We start from the raw sequence: 21,652 nt of genomic DNA, 5'->3' as shown, positions 1-21,652 counted from the left end.
TAGCTTCCTTCGAGTTAGCTTTCATCCATCAATTAAAAAGCTTCTTCTAAGAGCTCATAGAAGTTGGCTTAAGCTCCTACTGGACTTGTGCCAGCTGACCAAGTGACAGCTGCGGCAAGAGCTAGTACTTGTGCATACAGCACCGTCGCTTCCAAGTTTCTTACGAACTACCGGTTTGATAAAATTAAAGAAGGGAGTTCCAGGAGTTGTAGCATTATTGCTACAATACTGGAGCCCACCATCTTTTTGGCGCCGTTGCCGGGGAAGCGTCAGAGTATTGGTGATTTCCGCTTTTCTTCTATTTTCCACTACAATCTTCTGCTAAGTAGTTTATTTCATTTCCATTATGCAATTTCGTTTATGCAAAAGTAGATTAGCCTTTCCCGCTTTCATAGATTAGCATTTCAATTCTGCAATTTCATTTCTGCAAGCGTAGATTAGCATTTCAATTCTGCAAGCATAGACTAGCATTTCATTCCTGCAATTTCATTTGAGCAAAATAGATTAGTCCTTTCCTGCTTTCATTTCAATTCCGCATTTTCATTTTAGCAAGATAGTTAGTTGCAGTTCAATCTATTTCAGTTTTGCAGGTAGAAGTAGAAAAAACAAAAATCAACCAAAAAGATTTCCTTTCATTCCTGGTAGGAGTAGAGATAAGTTAGAAAAATATTTTCACAACACCCCCCTTTGCTTCACACAGCCAATCTTCTCTCTTCTTCGATGGTTGTGACTAAGAAGAACCCCTGGGTGGACATCAAGACATATCCGAAGAACCTCTAGGGGAGAAGAAGAAGAAAACATTCCTCTGGAGAAAATGGCTACAAGTAGAAATTTTGGGAGCAATACCTTGTCCAAGAATGAGTTTGCAACTCAAATGGAAGATTTCAAGAGTGATATGAGGCAGTTTATTGCCATGCAACTGGATACCTTACAGATCCAAAGGAAGCAAGAGGGAGCCAAGAGCGCTTTGGTCATCTTTTGTCCTAGGTGCACTAGAAAGCATCCTAGGAACGAATGTCCAATGCACTCCCTAGAAGTGTGTTTCATCTGTGAAGAATACCATCCTACAAATCAGTGCCCTTCCTTGCCTGGACTTAAAGTTGCATATCAGAGAGCCAAAGGAGCCACTGAACCACTCCATTATATGAACCAAAGGAGGCCGCATGGACCTAGATCTTACCAGCAGGAACTGCAAGGGACATCTGAGACCTATTATGACCCCTATCAAGCCACTTTCATGCCTTCTTGGGGTCCCCCTGCTCATCCTTCCTGGTTCACACCTCGTCCTTGTTCCTTCACAGATCCATATTATGCCCAACCAGTTGCTCATCTGTTTCACTCTTATGCTCAGCCACAGCCTCAGTGGAATGCACCTCATCAGGGGTGGAGGCCCCAATACAACACTCCTCCCGCTTCTTTTCCTCCACCACCTGCTCATCCACAACCATCGCCTCCTTCTCCACCAAGGCAGCACCAAATGCCTTCCCAACCACAACCCCATCCACATCCATCTCAAATCTACGCCCCCACTCAGCTACCCGTACCACCATTTCCAAAACCATACCATGGAGCAGCTCAACCCAATTGCAAAGCTGAGACACAACATGTACGAACAACTCCTCTTGAGCTCAATGATCTTCACCATAGCTCAGGAAGAGTATTGCAAAAAAGAGACTATATTGCAAGCATTGAAGGACCAAATCCAGCAGAAGAAGATTCAAAAGAAAAGATCAGAGAACCATGGGTTGTACTTGGTGAAGAGAAGAGATCAGAATCAGAGACCAAGAGAGTTCCTTCATGGTTACCATCAAATCTTCCATGTATTCAAGAGAAAGATCAGCAAAAAGAGGAAGATGAGGAAGTCATGTTAGAAGGTGACATGAAACATGATCTAGATCAGCAAAAGAACCAAGGATATCAGAGCTATATGGAGATATGGTTTCAGACGGTCACTAAGTTGCAGCAGTGCTCTCTTCTTCAGCTATGTTTGGTCCCTTCAAAGTCAAATCATTTGGTCTCTGAGATCCGGATAGCTGTCAAAGCATTCATTTCAAGCCTCCACATCAGTTTATCTCTAATCTCGATGTGCACATGGCTCCATTGGAAGTATTCTTATACTTGAGAACGATTTTGTTTTTCAAGTAGGGTAGGGTAGAAAAAAGAAAAAAGAAAAAAGAAAAAAAGAAAAAAAGAAAAAAAAGAAAAAAAAAAAAACGAAAAAAGAGGGAAATAGAAATCTAAGGTGAAAACCTCCTCGGAGGCGCCTTATATTGGCTCATTGATTGAAAACCTCCATGAGGCAGTCAATGGGTTGGGAAAAAAGAGAGAAAAGAGAATAAGATCTCTGGGTGAAAACCTCCCTTGGAGGCGCCCAGGGCAGGCAATTAGGGTGAAAACCTCCATGAGGCGCCCTAGTTGTTTTTCAAAAAAAAAAAGAGAAAAAGAAAACGAAAAATAAATCTAATTTTCATTGAATAATTTCAGGTTGCAGCAATGACATTGCAGGTCAGGAGGATCACTCAAAACAAAGACAAAGGAGTTTTTGTGCCTTCTAGAGGAAGTTCTATATTTCTACAGGAAACATCCTGTAGAACCTTCAAGCGAGCCAGATTCAATTTTGGAAGGGGATCTAAAGCTTGGAATCCATTGGTTATGCTTGCAAGCATGCATGTTACCATTCCTCACCCTTTTCCATCATCCTTTCCACCTCATTGTGCTTCTTCATTGTGCTTCTACAGGAAGTTCCTGTAGAAATTGTAGGAAGCTAGAAATGGATTTCAAAAAGGTGGTTTGGCGAACATGGTAGCTTCCTCAAGGGTTCAGAAGTCCTCCTGCACTTTTCAAACTCCTCCTCCATCATCTCCATGCCTGCATCACAACCCAAGTTCATTTTTCTTACCATGCAACAAAACTGCAGAATGCCTTGAAGCAAAAATACCTAGAACAAAATTTGTTTTTGCCCTAACTTGAAAACCATGCATCCATTTGAAAAACCATTTTATGGGGAATCATACAGGGGTGATGGCAACATGCTTGAGCAGTTTCAGCCAATTCCGGTGCACGGTTTCCAAGAAATTAGCCTCCATCACCATCAGCCATTTTTTGCATTTTCTCCATATCCGTGTGTCTGTTTCAAAACCTATTTCATGGGGAGATGCACATGGGTGATAGTAGCCTACCCAAGCAGTTTCAGCCAATTCTGATGCACGGTTTCTGAGAAATTGATCTCTGAAATCTTCAGCCATTTTCCATTTTTCTCGAAATCTGTGCATCCATTGATCACGATTTTTCTATGGGAGGTGCATCATGATGATAGGAACATGCTCAGAAATTTTCAGATCGATCCGGTTTACCGTTTGGGAGGAATGGCGAAAACAAGTTCTGGTCCTGTGAAAATTCAGCAGCAGCAGCTTGAAGGTGCAGATCTGGACGTGGAAATGAACTCCTGCAGCATGCATCCAACCAGAGGACACCTGCATAAGGAAAACAACCAAAAATCATCAGCCAAGCCCTCATGCAACCAAAGAAACCACTGCATGCAGCAATGACTAGCCACAACACCTCATAGCAGCCATTTGACTTCAGGTACGTGACTGAAACTCGTTCTTCTATTGCACAAATTTAATTTAAAAACTGCATGAATTAATGGAATGGTGGGATTAAGCCACGAATTAGCAAGGTTAAGCCGATTGCCTTCTCTAGCGCTCAACTGGAAGTCACGCAGTACACATGGAAAATTGACTTACGTGAAAATTAAAGCAACCAAGAGTGTTGGCCGTTTAAACTTCAGTTCAATTCATGGCAGTGATTACAGGGGGAAAACACACAGTTCAGGAACAACACTTCCAATTGCATGTGGCCACGTACACTTGGCCACTTCACTCCTTCACCACAAATCACGCAGAAATTAACGAACGCTCAGCTGAAACTCACAGACCACTGTTAACTTGCACTTGCAACATTTTCAACTGAAGTATGCATCCTCTGATTCCACAAAATGATTAACCCATCGTCCTCCATTCAGCTTTGTGGCCTGGTTCACAATTCTCCAGCGTATCAGGCTCACTTAGAGGTGCAGGGGCACTCTACAGGCGTTTCTACAGGAAGTCGTCTACAGGAAATGAAGAAAACAGCTCTGCAGAAGGAAAGCCCGAGATTCTTGTCAAAATTAAAGCTTGAAATGAGAAAAGTAGTTAAAGCTCGTGTCCAAGGTTACCAGGGTTCTTGAAAGTATTGATTTTGGAGTTTTTCAAACGCATTATAGATCTGTTAATGGTGGAGCAATCTGTTTGAATTCAGAATCTGATCATCTATTTCATAGTCCATGGAGGACAAGATATTCCCTGCTTGGTCTAAAACTGTTGAAGAATTCTTAGAAGAATATGATGTGAGCTTAGAGAATGGTTTAAATTCTCATGAAGTGGAAAAACGCCGTCAAATATATGGATGGAATGAGCTCCAGAAGAAAAATGGTACACCTTTGTGGAAGCTTGTAGTTGAGCAATTTGATGATACGGTTGTTAAAATACTTCTGCTGGCAGCTGGCATTTCATTTCTTCTCGCCTACTTTCGTGATAATGTGTCTTCTGAGGAGGGCATAACAGCCTATGTAGAGCCCCTGGTCATTCTCCTAATTCTCATCCTCAATGCCATTGTTTGAGTATGGCAGGAGAATAATTCTGAGAAGGCTTTGGAAGCTCTCAAAGAAATGCAATCTGATCATGCAAAGGTCTTGAGAGATGGACATTATGTTGTAGATCTTCCCTCCAGAGAACTTGTTCCAGGAGATATAGTGGAACTGAAGGTGGGAGACAAGGTTCCTGCAGACATGAGAATTGTGTCCCTCAAGACATCCACCTTTATGATGGAGCAGAGCTCCCTGACCAGAGAGAGCATGCCTGTGGTCAAAAGAACATATCCAGCCACCTTGTGTGACTGTGAGTTGCAGTCAAAAGAATGCATGGTGTTTGCAGGAACTACAGTTACCAATGGCTGCTGCACATGCATTGTTGTGGGCACTGGCATGTTTACAAAAATAGGTAAAATTCAGGCACAAATTCAGGAAGCTTCAATGGAATGTCATGATACCCCTTTGAAAAGAAAGTTATATGAATTTGGTGAAAGACTGACAGCAGTGATTGGTGCCATTTGTATTCTTGTTTGGATCATGAACTACAAATATTTTCTTTCATGGGAAGTCATAGATGGGTGGCCAAAAAAATATCAGGTTTTCCTTTGAGAAATGTACGTACTACTTTAAGATTGTTGTTGCTCTAGCAGTTGCTGCTATACCAGAGGGATTGCCTGCTGTGATTACTACATGTTTGGCTCTTGGCACTCGTAAGATGGCACAAAAGAATGCTATTGTGCGTAAGTTACCGAGCGTGGAGACTTTGGGTTGCACCACAGTGATTTGCTCTGATAAGACAGGTACTCTTACAACCAATCAGATGTCTGTCAGTGAGTATAGCCATAGGGCACAGTGCTGGTTCACATAGAGAGTACTGTTGAAGGAACAACATATAATCCTGACGATGGAAAAATATTGGATTTGCCTGCACATAATATGGGGGAAAATTTAGAAACTATGGCAGAAGTTGCTGCAGTTTGCAATGATGCAGGGATATCTTGTCAAGGTCACCAGTTCCATGCTACTGGTATTCCCACTGAGGCAGCCTTGAAGGTATTGGTTGAAAAAATGGGGGTTCCAGACCCAATGGCAGGTGATACAAGTGCCATTCTCAACAGTGGCACAGTGAAATTGGGCAATTGTGATTGGTGGATACAAAGATCAAAGAGCCGAGCTTTATTGGAGTTTGATTGTGATCGAAAATCCATGGGTGTTATTGTCACGGAACCAATGGGACAAAATCGTCTGCTAGTGAAGGGCGCCATGGAAAATTTGCTTGAAAGGAGTGCTTTTCAACAACTTGCAGATGGATCAGTTGTTGAATTAGATGATGCATCAAGGGAATTACTCTTGAGGAAGTTTCATCAAATGAGTTCAAAGGCTTTGCGTTGTTTGGGATTGGCATACAAGGAAGTTTGGGGAGAGGGCGGCAGAAGGAGAAATTGGCCAAGATTTTAGCTAGGGAGGCAGCACCTGTGCTAGCCACCCTAAGCACATCCATCCCCTCCATGAACACTCATTTTTTCAAGGTTCGGACACAATCTGGTCATGGTTCAACCTTCTACAGGAAGCTACAGGACTTTCTACAGGAAGTTCTGTATTTTTACCAGAAACATCCTGTAGAAGCCTTTGGGCAGGCCAGAATCAAGTATGGAGAGGGATTTGAAGCTTGAAGTTTGTTGAGGAGGCATGCAACCACTCTTTTCTTCCATCCTCCACTGATTTCATCTCCTTTCACCACCATTGCCACCATCAGATTGAATATACTTTCACAATCATACCAAAGATGAAACTTCTCTAGGAAAAGGAGCACAGGCAGTGGGAAGAACAAAGAAGCATGGTTTCATGACAGAGAAGAGGACATCACTTCAGAATCTTGGCATGACAGGGAGGCCACCAGGGCCATCAAAGATGAGGAGATATATTGGTTGCTCAGAGGATGAGCAACACTTTCAGTAGGGGGGTGATGATGAGCCCCAAAAATGGATAATTATTTGGGCTCATTCAACCTCCTAATTCGACTTAATCCACCATTCTCATTAGTTTATTGCATGTTTTTTATTATATTTATGCTAATAGAGTGAATTGGGTTAGTCATTATGCCAACAAGTCTAATGTGTGCTTTGTGTAGCCTTTTTGGTCAATTTGGAGACAAAATCAATGGTTGAAATGAGCACTTGGCAGCCAAATTCGTGGAGAGTATTTTTAGGAAGGTGTTCCCTTCATTTATGGGCCCTTACCTCGAATTCTCCACCATCAGCTCAGAGTTCAAGGGCCACCAAGTCAATCAGCACAAGGGCAGCCAAGCAAGTCAAGTAGGACTGCTGTTAACTACAAGTCTTGGGCAGCCGAGTCCCTAAAGTTTAGGAGGAATGTTGGGGTCCTCAATTTGTATAAATAAGAAGGCTTAGGGCCTCATTGGGGGTTATATGGTAGTTAGTCATTTCATAGTCTTGTTGTAGTCATTTTGTAGTTCGATTTTTAGGCAATAGATTAGTTTTGCTATCAGCTCATTTTCAAGTTCTCCTTGTGGACAGTTTTGATGTAACTCTTCATTTCTTGATCAATAAAGATGAATCCAGCTTTGCACCAGCTCTAAATCTCTCTTAGGAGGCTGTAGCTCTTGGGGTTGGGCCCATCTCAATCGCCCAGTACCTCCTTTGTTTACTTTCATGTGTCTTTGCTGCATTCTTAGAGTAAAATCTGCTATTTAGATTTAAAACTTGTTGCGTTATTTAGGTTTCTTTTGATGATTAAAGTAGATTCTCATGTTCAGATTGATTTGGATAGATTAATAACATAAAGGATCCTTTGAAAAAGGGGCTCAAGCACCTCTGATCTTACCTCTCCCTCAGTGGGATCATGAGTTGGGACAAAGGTGACCTTGTTGCCAACAAAAACGCTGTTTTGCTTCACCATGCAAGTATTAGTGTTGGATTCTTAGTTGTCAAACTTGATATCAGTTTTGACTGCATGCTTAGGGTTATGATTTCTTAGTTGCATAGTTAGTTCATATGATTTTGTGCAAATAAACTTCTGTTCCATTTCTTTTGCTATTATCTAGGTCAGATTAGGTCAAGGTAATTAGGTTCTTGATTTTCAAGTTTTCTTTTGTTAAATTCGAAAAATAACTTGCAGAGCACCTGTTATCCTTCTCTATCTACCTATACTCCATCAGATAATCTGCTCCAACCCTTAGTCCATGATTTGTACCCTTCATTTGCCATACTTTCCCCACCTTGCCCTAATTCCTACATTCTTGTGCATCATCGCTTCCTCCATCCTTGAACAAATCAAATCGCTCCTTAGCCTCATCCACCAAGTCCTAGACCTCTTCACACCCCTATTTCACCTCCATACTCATTCCTCCATCTTTTTCCCTCCATCCATGCTCCAAAATCCCATTTCGAAACATCCTGTAGAAGAATTACAGAACATCCTGTAGAAATCCTGAACTACCTGTAGAACCCCTGTAGACTTCCTGTAGAAGCTCATAAACACGGTTTCTTGGCAGCCAAACTTTGTGAGACTCTCTGGAAGGGTGTTAGGGACCCCTTAGACCCTCTCTGAACCTTCCCAACCTTTCCCAAGCATTTCTCTTCCTTGATCCACCTCTGCACAGGCAAAAATAGTTAAAAGCACATGCATGATAATTCCAACAACTTAATCAAAAATACAAAAAGATGTTTTCTTCAGATAGAGGTAGTCTAGACACATGTATTTTACCTTCATAGAAGTAATGGCATCTCTTTCAGTAGTTTGCATGCTCTCCTTTGCGTCAGTAGGACTAGATGGTAGAATTAGGGTTTGCTAGGGTTTGCGTTTCTTTTTGGCTTTCAAATTCTTTTTTTCAATTAGATTAGCTTCCTTCGAGTTAGCTTTCATCCATCAATTAAAAAGATTCTTCTAAGAGCTCATAGAAGTTGGCTTAAGCTCCTACTGGACTTGTGCCAGCTGACCAAGTGACAGCTGCGGCAAGAGCTAGTACTTGTGCATACAGCACCGTCGCTTCCAAGTTTGTTACGAACTACTGGGTTGATAAAATTAAAGAAGGGAGTTCCAGGAGTTGTAGCATTATTGCTACAATACTGGAGCCCGCCAATGGATTCTTGATCAAGTTGAGTATGTGACAAGATGTTCTGAGAAAAAACTGATGGTGGCATGAGGATGTTCATTCTCATGGTTTGAGAGTGACAGTTGGACTGATCACTCGCCTAGTTCAAACATGGGTTTGCGAAGTGTACAGAGATGTGTTAGCATTGCGTTGGAGTATCATGGCAGCAATTCACATGAGGATGAAACATGATGAGATTGACATGAGATGTTGTAGAAAGCATGTAGCTTGGATGGAAGGGTCAGCTTTCCACGATGGGGAGCAGCATGTGGAGATTGCGACGAGATGGTTGATGATCATGGATTGAGATGATTTTCGAGTTATGACATACTGATCGGGTGTATACCTTGGTATGGTGATCTGGGTGACAGATGGTTGTCAAGACGAGATATTGTCGAGGACGACAATGATTTCAAGTGGGGGAGGATGTAAGGACCTACGGTCCAAGGCATCACTGCCAGGCAAACGCGAGGAGTTAGAAAAGCCAAACGAGCTCGCGCTTGGACGAGTTTTATGGCATAGCGAGACACTTGTTGCATGCATGCGAAAGTGAAGAGCGAGCCATGTATTTATATGGGAGCGAGCTGGCATCGTTCGAATAGGCCAACCTCATGTGATAACAATTCGGGCAAGGTCGGATGGGCCGACCGAATTGAAAGACAACCGAATTAACATGTGAGGGCATCGACTAAACATAAAATGCAAGTCGGCCAAGGGTGGCATGACTGCTCACGATGGATATATATATTGCAAGGCGTTGGAGCTTGAAGGCAAGTGATTTGAACTTCATCATTCGAACATCAAGTTAAGAGGTGCAAAGAGGTGTTAGAAGGCTGAGAGGAGGTGCAGGTCTATGCGCCCATTCTCAGGTAGCAACGCACATTGATCGCACAAAAGACTTGGATGTTGAGTGAGGATGCGGGTAGGAGCGCCCGTCGTTCGGACGAAGAGCGTGGGTGGAGACTCAGGTGAGTCGCCGGCCCGGCGTGTAAAGTAAAACGGTGGAAGCTTTGGTGAACCCACCATGTGAAGGAGTAAACTAGGGTGTCTTGGGTAGCTCGAGTGAGCGCCCGCCCATTGTGTAAGGCTAAACACGGAGGTGAACAGGGACTCGGGTGAGGTCACCCGCCCACCGTGTAGGAGCAAACGAAGGTGACTCAGGTGACTCGGGTAGGTCACCCGCCTGTCGTGCAAGGTTAATAAAGTTCGGTTGAGGAGTTCGGTTGGCGGTCTACTGTGAGGACGCGCCCGCCCAACTCGGGCAAGGAACTTGGTTGGCACACGAAGGTGTGGCCTTGTGGTAAAATTGGCTAAGTATGAAACTTAGTGTTTCCAAATATACTTCTAAAGCTTTGTAAACATTATAATATATTGTATTCAGGCAGACTCATTGTTCAAGGAGTTGCCCCTCCCTTTATACTATGCAATTGTGTTCTTCTTTTATAAATTACTGATGATAATGAATATGTATGGGTGTTCATTGGTATAAAGGAAACATAATAATTACTTGGTTGCAAAAAACAAACTAAGTAGACTAATGGTTAGGCGTAGTCCATGAACAAAAGTGTTGGTGAAAAGAAAGTGTTCAGCGGTGCCGCACCTCTCTAAGAGCGGTTGAAAGACTACCACCAGCCTGGGGGCATGACATGTCCCATCCTGTGAACTATCCTCCTTCTTGCCTGACTAATGCCAAAATCTCTCTGGTACACTGCTAGTCCTCATGACTTGAACTAGTCGGGTGGTCAGTCCAACTGTCATGCTCAAATCATAAGAATGACTATCCTTATGCCTTCACCAGCCTATCTCAGATTTTACCACATTCTGGACTCATCAAGAATCTCTCCCATGCTCAGGTCCATGGAAACTCCATCCCATCTACAACATGTCGTGATGCTTGATGCCAAGCCATCCTTGCACCATCTGCCATACCTTCTCAACTTGTTTTAAGGACTCACTGCCATGAGCAGCTAACAATGAGCCCCATCTTCTATGTCACCTAAGAAGATGTAGAGGGAGTAGAGCCTGAAGGCTCACCCTCTCTAATCATCTCAATCCATCTGTCAAGATTCTCTATCTCCATCCTCTGTAAATAAGTGACCCGATCCTCCTCTCGGACATTCGGCCTCACATAGGTCCCCTCATCATCATCATCCTTAACCACTTCTAGCCTTATTGACAAATCCAAGATACTATCAGATGGTGTCGTGTTTACCAATGATTGCTCGGTAAGCTTTGTCTCAATAGTAGACAACCGCTTACTCATGTCTTCCATGAGCTTCTCATCCTCCATTTGCATCACTGCCAACTTACAATCAAGCGTTGTCACACCAATGGTTGGAACAGCAATGGGTACATCTTCCCTTCCATTGTAAATGTACAGCTTCTTCAAATGTGGAACAATCATAGCATCAAATTGTTTCAAGAATTCCATCCCCAACACAGCTTCATAGTCATCAATTTGCACTATAGTGAAGTCGACTTTCTCGATCCACTCACCTAGTGTTGTGTCGACTTTTTCAGCTACACCAAGAACACAATCAGGAGGAGAATTCACTGTCTTCATTTGTGCCTTTACCGATACAAACTTCAGCCCAATTCTTCTCGTAGTATCTTCACTCATGAAGTTGTGAGTAGCCCCACTATCCACCATAGTGAGTATATCAGCACTCCCAATCTTCATCTGAACATACTCCAAATTGTTCCTCTCAGGGTCTCTCCAAGAGAACACCTCTGTAGCAGCAGCAGCTCCAAGAATCTACATCATCCCCATAAAAGCTTCTTCATTCTTCGTATTAGAGTGTGCAATAGCAGCCACTTTGGATCTAGAAGGACAATTCTTCACCGTATGTGGTTCAGCACATATCTAACACTTCAAGGCTTTCTTCGTCTTCCACTTATCATCCGATTTCGAAGCATCATCCTTCTTCTTCTCTTTCAGTTTATCAGACTTCTTTTTCCTATCATCAGAAGTCTCATCATAATGCTCTACCAACCTGTCCACAACAGCAAAAGCTTCCTCAAGTGTTTTAATCTTCTGCCTCTTCACTTCATTGTGTGCCTAAGGTTTCAATCCAATAATGAGATTGAACACCTTGTCCCACTCTGCCATGTCAGGAAGTTCCAGAACTGCACTTTCAAACTCCCGCTGATATGTCTGTAGGTTCCTTGTCTACTTTATGAACTTAATCTTCATCCTTGCTTCCCACGTTTCATCCTAAGGACTGAAATGGGTCTGCAAAGCTTTCTTCATCTCCTCCCACGAAGTAATGTCACCAGCACTGCCATTGGCAATCTGATCCATCCTCCTTCACCACCACATCTTAGCATCCTTTGTCAAGAACTGAGTAGCTACCTTCACCTTCGTCTCATCATCAGATAGACCCATGCGTTCCAAGTATTGCTCCATATCCCATAGAAAGTTTCCAAGAGTCTTTGCACTCCTTGTACCGTCATAAGATTCCAGTTCTTTGACTTTCACATGAGGCACTCCTCCACCTGAGTTATGCCTCACAGCCTTCTTCAACACTGCGATCTCATCTCTTGCTTCATCAAGAGATTTCTGCAAGTTCACGATCTCTGCCAGACCCTGATCTCTTGCCTCTTCAATCTCCTTGACCTTTACTTTAAGTTGTGTACACAAAAGATCAGTGTACTCGTGTTGAATCCGAAGTTCATCGAGCTCTTCCCTCATCTTCGAATTGGCCTCTTGATCCTTCTTGACCAAGTCCATCTTCTTAGTCCAGTAAGCCTCTAAGTCCTCCATCCTTTCCAACACTTTTTCAATGAATGCCATAGTAGCATCCTTCGCACCATGACTAGACCCAACGTGAGATTCACCTGCCATTCCTAACAGTTTCCTTCTTCTTTACGATCTGGTTTCGACCATCCAACAACTTCAACAAGTTGCCTGCCACCACGAACCAGCTCTTGTTCCACTGGTATGTGAAATAGCTTCTTTCACCTACAAGTACCTGCTTCACTGTCACCAACTTCCAAGTGTATACCACCTGTCACTTCGTCACGAGCAACCTTGCTCTCATACCACCTGCACTTTAGTGTAGGTGTGTAGCAGCTTCAACCTTCAATGCCCGAATCAGCTGCTAGCTCTGATACCACTTGTCACTCCCCCAGGTCAGCGGTAGTCTTTCAACCGCGCTTGGCGAGGTGTGGCACCACCAAACACTTTCTTTTCACAAATACTTATGTTCGTGGACTACGCCTAACCACTTATCCTACTTAGTTTGTGTTTTGCTCCTTTATATCAATGAACACCCACACACATTCATTATCAACAACAATTATACAAGAGAACACAATTGCACAGTATAAAGGGAGGGGCAACTCCTTGAACAATGAGTCTGCCCGAATAATATATTATACATTCTTTCAATATTACAAAGCTTTACAAGTATACTTGGAAACACCAAGTTTCATACATAGCCAATTTTACAACTTCATCACACCTCCGTGTGATAACCAAGATTTCCTTGCCCAAGGTAGGCGAGCACGCCCTCACACGTGCTGCCTTTCTGCACTTCACAACTGAACCTTGTTTTTGTGTACGACGGGTGGGTGACTCCACCAAGTCACCAAGACACCCCTTCGCACAAGCGGCTTCACCAATGTTCCACCGTGCACAGGGCTTCACAATGTTCCACTGTTCACCAACTTCTCACTGGCGAGCGACTCCACCAAGTCTCCACCTTTTACCAACTAGCAGTTACTCCTACCCACGCCCTCACCCAAAACCAAGAAGTCGTGCTACCTTCGTGCGGCCTTGCCCAAGGGCAGGCGCATCACCAAACCTGTGCCTTCCCTTCTATTACTGCAACTACACAAGATCTGCGCACTCCTCTTCTACATTAGATGATAAGCGAAGTTGTTCGATGCCAAATGAGCTCCATGCCTTGCTAACTTATATGCCTTCATGGAGTGGTCGTGCCACCTCTCGGCCGACTATCATTTTACCTCAACCAACGCCTTTGTTAATGTTTGTGGTTGGTCGGCCCATCGACCAACACGCCCCAAAACACAATCCTCTACTATCAGCTTGCTATATGGATGCCCAGGCTCATCCACCATATAAACACATGGTTTGCCTTCACATTTCGCACGCATGCCTTCACCATGTTCACTTGTTTTTGCGCACTTTGTCCCTAGCCAACCTTCACACTTCATGTTTGTTAACTCGGCGCCCGGTTGTTGAACCAACTCGTCGCACTTGTGCCGGTGGGTGTGCCAAGGACCGCAGGTCCTTACACGTACACTCCCAATCATCCGCACCCTGTTTTTCACTCTGCACATCAATATAATTAGGTAGTTGCAGTTCACTTGGATATGCTTCTCATCTTGAGGGAGCAATTACATAGGTTCCTTTAATCACGCTATCTGCTATATGTTTGTTCCTCGGGAGGGAGCAACCAAACATGGTTAAAAGACGGGCCATATTGTAAGTTTGTTCTTATTATTGAATCTTTTGTGTTTATTAATTAAATTTAACATTTAAAAAATACTTATTAGATAATTATTCTAATTTATATGTATTTTTTTCTATTACTACTTTTACGAGAGTGCAAAGAGATATGAATTCAGTTTAGTTGTTTGTGATATGAGATACTTATGTTGCAAGAATTACTATTATAGACAAAATTAGTGCAAGTTACTATTATACCTCTTGGAATACTATGGCACTTTTGAGATTTTGGTTCAACCATATATTCTTGACACAATTTCTTAAATAGTCTTGTAGTGACCTCTACAAGGATTTCCCATGGTCTAAAAATATTACTATTCTTGGCCCACTAGGGTATTTATGAGGATGCATGGTACCAAGTGGCTTAAAAATTAACACACTTATTTTAAACTAATGCACACTTGGTTCTAAAAATAACATGTACGCACTTTTCTATGCATAAAAAAATATATATGACGTCTCATTATTTCACGGACCAGGATTTCCATTGGAAAACCAGTTTCCAATATAGATGTAATGCAAGAATGTCCTTCGTAAAGGTTATCAACTCATCTAGTAAGGGTTTCCAACTCTAAAGGCTTCGAATATTCTATGGCCATTTAGCTTTAGAGGTAAGTCATATATTTTGTTCGATTAAAAAAATCAAAATTTTAAAGGGTTTTTTTTAATTGCAAATATAATTTATATCATTGTACTAGTTGAAAACATAAATACAAATAAAAAACCAATCCAATAATAGAGTCACAAGAAAACATTAACTTGGAGAAAAATACCAAACAACAAACACAAATTATAGAATATTTAAATGAATTAAAACTATTGATTGAAAAGCTTTATAACAAGAGGGAACCATCACTAGTTTTATTAGCTACATCCCTTAACCTCATTATTACCTCTGTTGACCATGCCCATCATCAATTGAAAATTATTATTCAATATAGGAGTAAGATGAGAGAATTACACTCACTGGTATCATTGAACGATAAGTTAAAGATTCCAATATCACCAAACAAAAAATCGTGGGGTTATTTATTGAACCAAGATTCAACCAACCCTATGATCCTAGGAAAAGATGTATTTGAAATGGTTGGTGTGCATTTGGTACATGGAAAGAGAACTAAATGAATCAATCGTTTATGTTTTTTTTTAACCAATTTGTTATAATACAAAGGTACCATTGTATTATCTTTGCAAATAATAGGCCATGTTTACAATTAAACTCCATGTGCACTATTTTAACATTAGTGATTTACAATGGGTTTGTCTTGGCTCCCCTTAGAATCAACCAAATGTTAGGCATAATCCATTCATAGGGCCGCCTACTCCTAGGTGTATTCCCAACCCCCCATAGGCACTTAAGCATTTGGATTTTTTTGATGACACAAGCACTATGATAACATGTCTCACATGTAGTATAGTGTAATATAGTTCACTTGTGTAGCCTCCAAATGAGATACATCAAAGGATCATCTTAAAGTTGTAGGTGTCAACTATTTAGGACACATCGATTATAGACCATCAACTCCACATTGGTAGGCTAATCATTATGATTCAAGTCGAGTAGCACTGTATTTATGCTCTAATTGTAGGCATAATTGTAATGGATCAATGGAGGATCCTATCCATGGAAGTCTTATGAATCATCTTCGCAAAGTTTTTATTTGATTTTAAGTCATTGGTTATATATTTAATTGTACAATTGACAATTATTCAATAAATGTAACCTTAAAATACTTCTTTTCACTATTATTTTTTTAGCATATACAGATGTTATGAGAGAATACACTATGACCTAGGTGAGAATATGTCAGTTCCTTTAAACTTGATGTCGCCATGGATGCAATATTTGACATTGTGGCACCTCCTACACAAGTATTTAAATGAATTTATGTGTGCCTAATTCAATGATAACTTAGCAAGATTTTTTTTTTTTTTTTGGTTTTAAAATTTTTCGTGTTTTTTTTAATATTATGTCTTTTATATTACTATAAAAAAATTATAGACAAAAGTAGTGCAAGCTACTATTATACCGCTTGGGATACCATACCAGTCGCATAAGCTCAAAATTTTATAGTTGCATATCTCATAGGCTACTAGATTGTCTTTTAGACTATACAAAGTACCAAAAAAACACAAGATAATAGACATGACGATGGAAGTGACATAAAAGTAACTTATCTTGAAACATCAGGTTCACTTGGGCATTACTCTATTACAGAGTCCATCGAGTTCATTGGGTTCGGTTCACTGTCATTGTCTGAGGAAGAAAAATCAAAGTTTTCCAATTTCTTGCCAATTATTGAAACTCTCGTATTTTATCCTATAACACATGTTTCACTAAAATTGGAAAAATTATATTGCAAAGACTTCAACAATAAACATATTTCATTAAATTTGGAATTATATAGTGGATATAGAATTTAGAACTTTAACTAGACTATGTTTAGTTCGCTACTTTGAATATATCTATTCATCAATTTTTTCAATAAAATTTTCATCATAGATTATATAAAACAAATTTTTATAAACTTGCATAAACAAATCTTTGGAATCTTAATCTAGGACACCTTACATTATTTCTTCTAATGTTATTTACCATTCCTATTAAAAATTTCGTTAATATTTTTATGTGAAAAGGATAATAATTATGTATATTAGTATTATGAACTAGTTTGGTTATAATTTGATATAGAAACTACCATATTGTCTGTGTTGATTTAATATTCTAGTATAAGGTTGGCACATTTTTGAAGTGTCAATAAAACGTATTTAATAATAGAATTATACCAATATGTGTGTTATCGTAAAAACTTTAATTCTAGGTATTATCAAAAAATTTGTTTGCATTGAGTATCATATCTTATTATATTAGGAGGTCGATAAAATTTTATTATTGACAAGAGAAAATATTATATAAGACTCATATTATGTTTAACTTTTTTCTTTTAACAATGAAAACCAATTATAAGATAGAAATTATAGAAACATTCAATTTGGAAAAATTATATTATAGGGACTTCTTAAACATTAATTATTTTGTAAACCAACCTAGATCCATCTTAAATCCAAATCTACCAAGTTCCAAGAATGATCAAGTCCAAAGTTAAGATGTATCTAAGCTGGTACTCTTGCATTCTATAATATATTTCCCCAATCCTTTAAATAGGGTTTATGATAATGAACGCCATTGGAAAATATCATGGTCTATGGAATACCATGGACTTGTAAACCATCATCGATAAACCCATAAAATGATTGCCTCAAACTTATCTTAACTACTTTATGACCTAAAACTTCAATGCAAACCTCTCCATATCCTAGTAAAAGTTGACATTTATGGGCATCAATGTTTACATGGGGTCCTACCATATTGGGTTGTATAGTGCCTTTGGGTGAAATCACCATATTAACTTAATATACAATAGTATAAAAGTATTTTTAGTAATGTCAAACCAATTAGTAACCATGAATAGGCCAAACATGGGACTACTAGGCACAACAATAGCAATACACACTAGGCCCCTGAAAGTAGCTCTTAGTAGGAATCAATTAAATCATATTAGTATGTCTAACATCAAAGCAAGATATTATATTTATGGATAATAGACCATATCCATTGATGTTTAATTTTTGTGCCTATTGACTCTCATCCCCAAGTTTCCCATAACCCAAGGGGGTCAGTGGTTGATCAAAATATGGTGGTGTTGCGAGGATCTCAATGTACGACTTGGCAAGGAGTGCCTCCCTTGAAAATTTTGCATTGAAACTACTCTACTAAAAAGTTACAAATAAATATGTTTTTATGCTAAATTTTCTACCACTTAGTGCATTTGGAAATTTGATACCTGGTGGACTTGATTTATACTAATTGAATAAACATTTATAGTGATATTAAAACATTTTCATTTCTTTTGTTATAGTGATATTAAAATGTTTTCTTATTTATATATTTATTTTTCATGGATTGTGTGAGGGTTTTTCTCAGCTCTAACATTTTTTTCATGATATTTGATACAAAATAAATAATTTATATTTAAAATTAATTATGTACTTTAGCATTTCATTTTTCTTAATTTTTAATCCTATGTAATGTAAAAGTTACCTATTTGATTAGAAGAAATTAGTTAATATACCATTGTTTGTTTATGAGTTTATTCATTATATATTATTATTGGTATAATAAATAGCCTAGATCCATCTTATGTTCTAAGGTCTTGGTATTCGTCAATTGGAATCGCTATAAGAATAATTTTTTACAGGTTTTCCTCTCCAAGAGGGAGAGGTTTTGGTCGTAGCAGAAAGCCAACATCTTGTGTTCTTGTCTCTTGTATTTGGATAATTGTTCTATGAAATAAGAAATACACATACTAATGGTATCAAGATAAGATTTAGCTAATAAGAAAAATGTTAAAATAACTCACACATAGTTATCATGTGAAGAAGAATCATATAAACTACATTTTCCCTAGATTCTTCAACATGGTCTCAGAGCTATGGTTACAATCAAAGGAAGGGAAGAAAAGAGACATTTCAAGGATCAATCTTCTAGTAGGGCATCAAATCAAGCTAAAGGACATCAAGGTCTGCATTAAAGAAATAAACCCTGGTATTGATCAAACCCTAGAAATCTACAACAACAGTCTACATCAGCAAGTTTGTCTATACAATCAAGGAGGCAGTCTACAACAACAAGAACTTGTGTCTCCACAGTCCTCATAAAAAGGCCACCAAGACCCTCATCAATATGTCTACAAAACAAGGCAACTCCAAGGATTTGAAAATGAAGATGACATCAACTTGGAGAAAGTTGAAACCCTAGCAACAATTGTGATCTACAAAATAAGGAAAATAATATTAATGGCACTATCATCTCCAAGGATATAAAATCAAGCAAGGATCATATCCTTTCCATAGAAGAAGACCATCTGAGGAAGCAACTAATCATCCTCATCAAAAGGGAGCAACCTTTTCCATTTAAGGAAAGGCTTTCTCACTTGAAAGAAGATCATCTGAGAAGAATCCCTCACACATATCCTTCAACCTTCACCAACATGATCAAGGTGAATATTTCATCTTCACATGACAAGTAAGAATCTTTTCAATTTATAAATTTTGTTAAATGACTTCATGAATTGCAAGGACATCTATAAGTTGATGGGTCATCAAGATCTCTTGCATGGAGAAGAAGGATAGTGATAGTCCTCTAAGAAGCTGAAGTCACTAAAAGGTCTACTCTAAATTTATGGAAATGGATACTTATAAGATCCCCTCATATAGAAATATTGGAGACATAAAATAAAATCTATAAGATAGACTCATTCTCTGAATGTGCAATGAAGAAGGTCACATGAAATTTTATCTACATGGAAGCAAAGGTATCAAAGGATGTAGGATACCTTCATAAGGTCCCATCAATAAGATCGAGGAAGGAAGATAACCATCACTGATCTATAATGCACTAACAGATAATCAAGGTAACAAATATCTATGAGTTACCTCATTCCACAACTTATGGTCTCTATGATAGATAGTGAAAGACAAGTTGATGAAAAAAATATTGAAGGTTAAAATAACTCAACCATGTACAGAAAGGGAAGGCAAGGTTGGTCGTCAAGTAAGACAGAATAAGTATTAATAGCTAAGCTTCAACGCCATAGAAATATTTTGGAAGCTCATATCAATGAAAGATCGAGGAAGATGAAGAAAAGGACCAATGATAGAGGGAGTAACAAATCTCTCCTTTGAGTAAGATAGTATCCCTTACAAAAGGGTCTTATCATAAGCTCTTAAATCTTGTGTTATAATATATGAAAATGATAATAAGATGCATCATGGCATCATGGAAGCATCATAAACAAGAGCTCGTGACATCACCATGGGAATCATGAAGGAAAAGATCCATGACAAACAAACATGTAGGGTATATAGCTCTTGGGAACCTCAATGGACATTGAAGGAAGGAAAGGAGTAATATAAGGCTCATCATACAAAAGGGAAACATTTGCCAGTTGGGGATATACAAGATCCTCAAAATTCTCTAATGGAATCCTCATTGTAGGGTTCACTAATCTAGAGAGGAAGTAAGTGTTTCAACAAAAAATCCAACTTACGGAATCCATGAAATGATGATATGATGACATGAAGTAGATCAAGGGATTGAAGATATTTTCAATCAAGGAAGCTACTGCAAGAAACTTCGATGACCTGAAGGTAAAATAAGGTATGTATTCTTGTGTTTAATATTATAATGTCATGTCATACGGTTGTAGGTAACATGGATCATTCTTTCTATCTTAAGAAGCATGATCAAGAAGAAAAATGATTTCCTCCTCTAAAAGGATGCAGGAAGGTATAAGTCACACTAAATGAAATCAACATAATATGTCCTCATACGAAGTACGAGATGGTTGACTATAATGAAGAAACTTTGATTGAGAGCTAATGGGAATGAAATGTGTGAGGAAGGAAGAGATCATGAGATATGTAGCCATGATGAAGGAAATCAACATCCCAAAGACCAAGAAGATTCGACTAGGAAACCTACCGAAAAGATATGAAGATTCTGATGAAAGTCTAAAAATGAAGACCCTTGAAAATGGATATCTTTGGGAGATGTGTCAATATCTTTGTAGGATGCTAACACCTACAATAAGATGTCATGATGAAGATCCATCTCGTAAGGTATGATTTAATTTAATATGATGTTTCGATTTCCTGAATAATATCTAGATAATGCAGGGCTACTCCAACAAGAGTTGTAAATACAAGTACAACTAGCATTCACGTGGTGGACGGAAGAAGCATGATGAGAAAGTAGTCATATAATGAAGGTTCCATATATAAATAAGGCCACTTTCCATGAAGAAAGGAATGACATGATAAACTAATGAGGAAAGTGATCAATGGTTGTATCCCTGCAAGGAAGAAGGTCAACTAATTTTCATGAAGTCAAGGAGAGAAGTTGATCAAGCAGCTGAAGGACCCACGAAGAAAGAAGTTTCTGATATATAGAAGAGCCCAAGCTAAGAGGGAGATCTGACAGGTCCCTGCTCAAGAGGGACCTTGCATTGGATCACCCCCGATTAAAAAGGAGTGACGATTGTGTTTTTCGATTTCATGTGTCATGCACTAGACCAGGACTAACAACCATAATTATAGGTTAAGGCCGTGAATGGAAATGTAGACACATGATAGACACAACATTCTTGTCACACTTTGGAAGAAGAATGGAGGGTTGGATAATGATCTAACATCTAATGCTCTTTGAGGATATGTAGGGCATCCAAGATAACAGTAGGCAGGAGGACCGATATTCTTTGAGGGCTAGGAACCCAAGATAAGAATAGTGCTAGAATTTCATACTCGATGAACACCCGGGTGGGTATGTACCTTGAGAGACAATGATAAAGGTGCCTATACTCGCCATCATTGTGCT

At 39.6% G+C, this 21,652-nt stretch overlaps 1 protein-coding gene across 1 annotated transcript; it reads left to right on the top strand.

Annotated features, from left to right (window-relative positions):
• Window positions 1-4,324: 4,324 nt before the first annotated feature.
• On the top strand, window positions 4,325-21,557 carry LOC149250365 (calcium-transporting ATPase, endoplasmic reticulum-type-like). The gene is made up of 5 exons (XM_089453631.1): window positions 4,325-4,516; window positions 4,670-5,150; window positions 5,281-5,430; window positions 5,514-6,043; window positions 21,495-21,557. Exons 1-5 carry the CDS (start codon window positions 4,325-4,327, stop codon window positions 21,555-21,557), a joined length of 1,416 nt encoding a protein of 471 aa, XP_089309757.1.
• The last annotated feature ends 95 nt before the right edge of the window (window positions 21,558-21,652 follow it).

Source organism: Pinus tabuliformis, chromosome 7 (assembly GCF_031772625.1).
Source record: "Pinus tabuliformis cultivar Carrire ecotype Pingquan chromosome 7, CPIR1, whole genome shotgun sequence".
Taxonomy (NCBI): Eukaryota; Viridiplantae; Streptophyta; class Pinopsida; order Pinales; family Pinaceae; genus Pinus; species Pinus tabuliformis.
Note: the sequence above shows the minus strand (reverse complement) of the source record. Positions and strands in the feature narration are given on the sequence as shown.

Bases quoted from the DNA above. Each gene is read 5' to 3' on its own strand.
- LOC149250365 (XM_089453631.1), top strand. From the start codon at position 4,325: ATGGAGGACAAGATATTCCCTGCTTGGTCTAAAACTGTTGAAGAATTC. The intron at 5,431-5,513 runs GTACTCTTACAA...GTACTGTTGAAG, and splicing joins GATTTGCTCTGATAAGACAG to GAACAACATATAATCCTGAC. The intron at 6,044-21,494 runs GTTTGGGGAGAG...GAGGATATGTAG, and splicing joins TGGGATTGGCATACAAGGAA to GGCATCCAAGATAACAGTAG.